The sequence below is a fragment of the Marmota monax genome, unplaced genomic scaffold (assembly GCF_021218885.2).
Source record: "Marmota monax isolate L192 unplaced genomic scaffold, Marmota_monax_Labrador192_F-V1.1 WCK01_AAM20220418_F8-fsc00149, whole genome shotgun sequence".
In the NCBI taxonomy this organism is placed as follows: Eukaryota; Metazoa; Chordata; class Mammalia; order Rodentia; family Sciuridae; genus Marmota; species Marmota monax.
This window is the reverse complement of record NW_026693170.1, coordinates 183,803-188,618: the sequence shown is the minus strand read 5'-3', so window position 1 is coordinate 188,618 and position 4,816 is coordinate 183,803. Positions and strand designations below refer to the sequence as shown.

Here is a 4,816-nt window from a genome sequence, read left to right as displayed (position 1 = left end):
AAGCCACTCTTTAAAGGCTCTTGGCTCCGCCTCCCCCACCCCAAACCACAGCCAGGAGGTGGGCCAGAGCACCACACTTTCAAGCTTTTCTCTCTCTCTCTCTTTTTTTTTTCAGTGCTGGGGATGGAACCCAGGGCCTCCTGCCTGCCAGGCCAGAGCTCCACCCCAGAGCCACTCTCCAGCCCAGCACCCAACTCGCAGAGCATCAAAATACCTGGATCCCTCAAGTTCTCACAGTGCTTGTCGGTGGGTAAAACTGTATTTCAAGAAATAAAGAGGGCTGGAGATGTAGCCCAAGGTACAGCCCTCCCGGGTTCAATCGTTAATCCCCAGTGCAGAAAAAAAAAAAGAAAAAACATACCCACAGACATATCAGACATTTGTTTACCCATAAACATCACACATCCACGGATCTCATAGTCATGCATTTATAGGAAAGGGCCTCTTAAATCTACCATGTAAGCCTGACATTTGTGAAGTCTGTAAAGTCTCCGAGCGAATTTTTTCACATAGCTGTGTAATTAACCTAAGGTTCCCGGTGGAGCCTCTTAGAATCCGCCCTTGGAATCTCTGGGGATCCTACCCATGTGCTGAGGAAGTGTCCTCATGGACAGGTAAGGGACAGAGGCTCCCCTGTTGTTCAAGGGTGCAGTGATTCTGACCCGATGGTGACCCCCGTCAACTGCACGGTGGGTTTGCTTTCTCCTTGGACAGGTCCCAGCACAGGTCTCTGAAGTCTGTGGCCGAGGCTCTGAGTGCCAGTCCCCGGCTGTGGGGCGGCTGGAGTGGGGGGGCTGCCTGGGGCCAGCTGCTTCTGAGTCTCAAGATGGTGCCTGAGGAAGCCTGGCTGTCCTCAGTTCTGGTTGCTTTGCCGTCCCTGAAACCTAAGCTGCCAGGAGGCAGATTCAGAGGGGACCGGAGGCCAGGTGAGGCTGAGGGAGCATCTTCTACAAGATCTGAAACTTCCAGGCACTCTGATCCTTGTAGTCTAGAGGGTCCATGGGGTTGTAGGTGAACTTCCAGGTGCCGGTGGGGTCCTTAAATTCCAAGCTGTCCACGGGGCTGTAGGCACCGTAGCTCTGGCCGGACAGGGAGGTGGGGGACTGGGCCAGGGAGGGCCCCATGGAAGGGCCCGAGAGGGGGCTGAGCGCTGGGCCTCCCAGCTGGGGCACCATGGGGGACAGGTAGGGGTCCAGCCCACTGAAGTAGGAGCTGGGAGAGCCGTAGGCTGACGGCGAGGAGCAGAAGGCCGAGGCTGGGGCGTAGGTCATGGCGTACGGGGCTGAGGTCAGAGAGGGCCCCGAGGCCACCAGCCCAGCCCGCTGGGCTTCAGGCAGAGGGGACTCTGATGCTGGACTCCAGATGGACACAGTGGCCACTGCCGTGGTCGGGGAGCCAGAGGGGCCCGGCAGAGGAGGGCTGTAGGAGTCGGAGACGCCCAACGGGTCGGGACACACATCCGGGGAGGGCCTTGGGGAGGTGCCCGCCTTCCTCTTGGCAGGACGGGCCTTGGCCTGTCCCCCAGGAGGCTGCTGCTGCTGCTTCTGCTGCTGCCGCTGCTGCCTGCACTTGGCCCTGCGGTTCTTGAACCAGACCTGGGGGGAGGAGGGGGCTGGGCTCAGTGAGTGGAGGGGGATCCAGAGCCCTCCAGGGGCCAGGAGTGAGCAGGCTCACAGGCGACAGGTGCCAAAGTCACTCGGCGTCCAGTTACGTGGCATCTGTTCCTCCCTGATGCCGGCCATCCTGCCACCGAGCATGCGCACACAGGGCACTCCTGCATACACCCACTCACTGACCACGCATGTGAACACACAATCGTGCACACAGAAATCATGCATACCCACCCACAGCCTCCCACATACAAATGCACGTTTACCCACCCTATCATGCGTGCATATGTTCCTCCATCCTCCGACATACACTCACATGTGTGTATATACACATAAATGCACATACATGCTGTGTATGTGCACACGCACACATACGGGCACGCACGTGAGCATACATGCAAATCTTTGCATGCATTTATACTTACGTGCACATACATACACGTACATGCGTGCATATACAAATACGTGCATGTACACATATATACACATACATATATACAGGTACAAAAATACATTTGTCCAATTATACATGCAGGCATACATATACACACATCACACATGCACATGTTCATTCATTCTTCCCCCGTCCAACTGCGCACAAGTCAATCATCGTATTTGGGGAGATGATAAATACTTGGGAGAAATAATTGAGCTGGATAAAGGGGAGCTGTAGAGCTGAGGGAGCGGGAAAGACTGCGATTTAAAATGCTCTGGTGAGTAGAGTCTCCTTGACGGACAGAGGACTTCTGATGGACTGATTGATAAGCAAAGGCTGGTGCAGTGATTGGACACGCCCTTTGGTTATCTGAGGACCGAACACTGCAGGTGCAGGACACAGCGAGTGCAAAGGTCCTGAGATGGGAGTGCGCTTGGTAGACAGTGGGGTGAGAGCAATGGGAGGGGCGGTGACAGTGACAGAACGGGAGTCAGGGAGGCTTGGGCCACTTTGTAACTTTGGCTGTCCCTCTGTGGCGCCTCCCTCCTCCTTTCACTTGGGGTCTGAGGAGGGGCCCAGGAAGACCACAGGGTGGGAGGGACCAGAACCCCCACCTGGACCCTGGACTCGGGCAGGTTGATCTTGAGCGCCACCTCCTCGCGGGCGTACACGTCCGGGTACTGCGTCTTGGCGAACAGCGCCTCCAGCTCCTCCAGCTGGCTGCGGGTGAAGGTGGTCCGCTCCCGCCGCTGCTTCCTCGGGGCACCTGATGGGGTGCAACCAGGGACCTCGGGTTTCTAGGGGTGTCGGTGGGGCGCCCTGAGGACGGGCGGGACCCCAGGAAGTCCCTCGTGGGTGTCCAGGTGCCTACGGGAAGGTGGAGTCTCTTCTCTCCTTTTTGACCTTGTTCTGTCCCCTGCAGCGGGGCTCCCTGGGGGAGGCGTGAGGGCGGGGCTGCCACTCGCCCAGCGCCTGGGGCCCTGAGCACCCAAAAATGAAGCCCTGGGTGGTGATTAGTCATCCTCATTATTATTACTATTATTAAACAGGAGGTGTAGACGAGGTTTTTCCCACTTTCTGAACTTTCTTTTTTGTTTGTTTTTTGGTGTGAGGATTGAACCCAGGGGCACTGGCCACATTCCCAGCCCTTGTTAATTTTCATTTTGAGTCAGGGTCTCGCTAACTTGCTGAGGCTGGCCTTGAACTCTGGCCTCAGCCTCAGCAGTGGAACCTCACTGCATTGCCAGGGCTAACGCTGAACTCCTTCTCTAAGAGATAGCTGACTCCTTATGGCTGAACTTCAACCATTCCTAGCCTATAAAAGTGGCAAATGGGTATAGTTCAACTGCAAAAGAAAAAAAAAATGTCTATAAAGAACAATGCCGTGAAACATTGAATGCCCATTTCTCTTAGAAATAAAGCTTTGCCTGGGCGTGGTGGTGCACACCTGTAATCCCAACAATCCTGGAGGCTGAGGCAGGAGGATTGCAAGTTGGAGGCTAGTCTGAGCAACTTAGCCGGACCCAGCCTCAAAATAAAAAGCCCAAAGGGCCAGGGATATAGCTCAGTGCTCAAGCGGCCCTGGGTGCAATCCTCAGTATCTAAGAAGAAAGGCAGCTCGCCAACTTTGCGATCAGATGGAACGTCTTCTGGGTTCCCTTTCCAGATCACCTTCCACTCCCTATTCCCTGAGGGAAACTCCACCTTAACTTTCTAGAAATGCCCTATGCTCTTGTCCCTAAGTGACTTGTCAGTGTCACAGTGTTTTGCACATGGACCTGGGGTATGGCCTCTGAGTCACCCTGATAAGCACCTTCCTCCCAGGGCAAGGGATCCCGGAGGACCTCCCCCAGAGTGGGGCAGCCAGGGAGGACAGGAGGGAGGCCCACTCACTGGGGTAGGGCACAGCCTGGTGCATCAAGTCCACACTGGAGCCACTCAGGGCCAAGGCGTTGACGGAGTAGTGGGGCCCCGGGTTCATATATGCCATCATGATCTTCGGGGGTGTAAGGCCCAGGTCAGGGACCTGCAAGAGAAGGGGACATTGAGATGTGACCTTGGGCCGTTCATCCTGGGCCTCAGTCTGCTCCACTGTACAGTGGCCCTCTGCATGAGGCCGGCCGAGTTGAGCGGGCGGCAGAGCAGACCACGGGAGCCAGGGGGCTCCTCAATGGAAACTCCCGTCCCCCTCCGTCCCCGAGGCCTGATCTCAGCACACTCTGCTCCCCACATCTTTGCTCTCTGTGCCCGACCAGGGAGAGCAGGTGACCAATTGTCCCAGCATCTCCAGGGTGGAGGGTTTCTTGGGATCTAGAACTTTCAGTTCAAAAACGGGAAGAGTCCCAGACAAACAGGGTTGGCTGTCACTTTGTCACACTAAAATGGCAGTGATGCTAGGGTTGCAGCATGCGGGAGGCCCTGGGTTCCATCACAGAGTGGAACAAACTAGGAACATTGATCCGAATAAAATACCCAGCATGCGCAAGGCCCTAAGTTTGATTCCCCAGCATAAAAATAAGTAAATAGATAAATAAAATGCCATCTTTCCTTTGTCCCAGCAATATGCCTTCAGTATGGACACATTTACATTGCCAACCAGGCACAGTGGCTCAAGCCTGTAATCCCAGCAACTCAGGAGGCTGAGGCAGGAGGATTGCAAGTTCGAGGCCAGCCTCAGCAATGTAGCAAGGCCCTAAGCAACTTAGTAAGATTCTGTCTCAAAATACAAAATACAAGGACTGGGGATGGTTCAGTGGTAAGCACCCCTGGC

General features: G+C 55.3%; 1 protein-coding gene across 1 annotated transcript; it reads right to left on the bottom strand.

Moving 5' to 3' along the window:
- Positions 1-947: 947 nt before the first annotated feature.
- LOC124100324 (cone-rod homeobox protein) lies at positions 948-4,039 on the bottom strand. The gene is made up of 3 exons (XM_046455837.1): positions 3,940-4,039; positions 2,661-2,812; positions 948-1,595 (listed from the first exon to the last, which is right to left on the bottom strand). Exons 1-3 carry the CDS (start codon positions 4,037-4,039, stop codon positions 948-950), a joined length of 900 nt encoding a protein of 299 aa, XP_046311793.1.
- Positions 4,040-4,816: the final 777 nt, after the last annotated feature.

Excerpts from the sequence above, each read along its gene's own strand:
- LOC124100324 (XM_046455837.1), bottom strand. The coding sequence starts at position 4,039 with ATGATGGCATATATGAACCCGGGGCCCCACTACTCCGTCAACGCCTTG. Across the intron at positions 2,813-3,939 it reads CCAGGCTGTGCCCTACCCCA|GTGCCCCGAGGAAGCAGCGG; the intron begins GTGAGTGGGCCT and ends GCACCCCATCAG. Across the intron at positions 1,596-2,660 it reads TGCCCGAGTCCAGGGTCCAG|GTCTGGTTCAAGAACCGCAG; the intron begins GTGGGGGTTCTG and ends TCCTCCCCCCAG.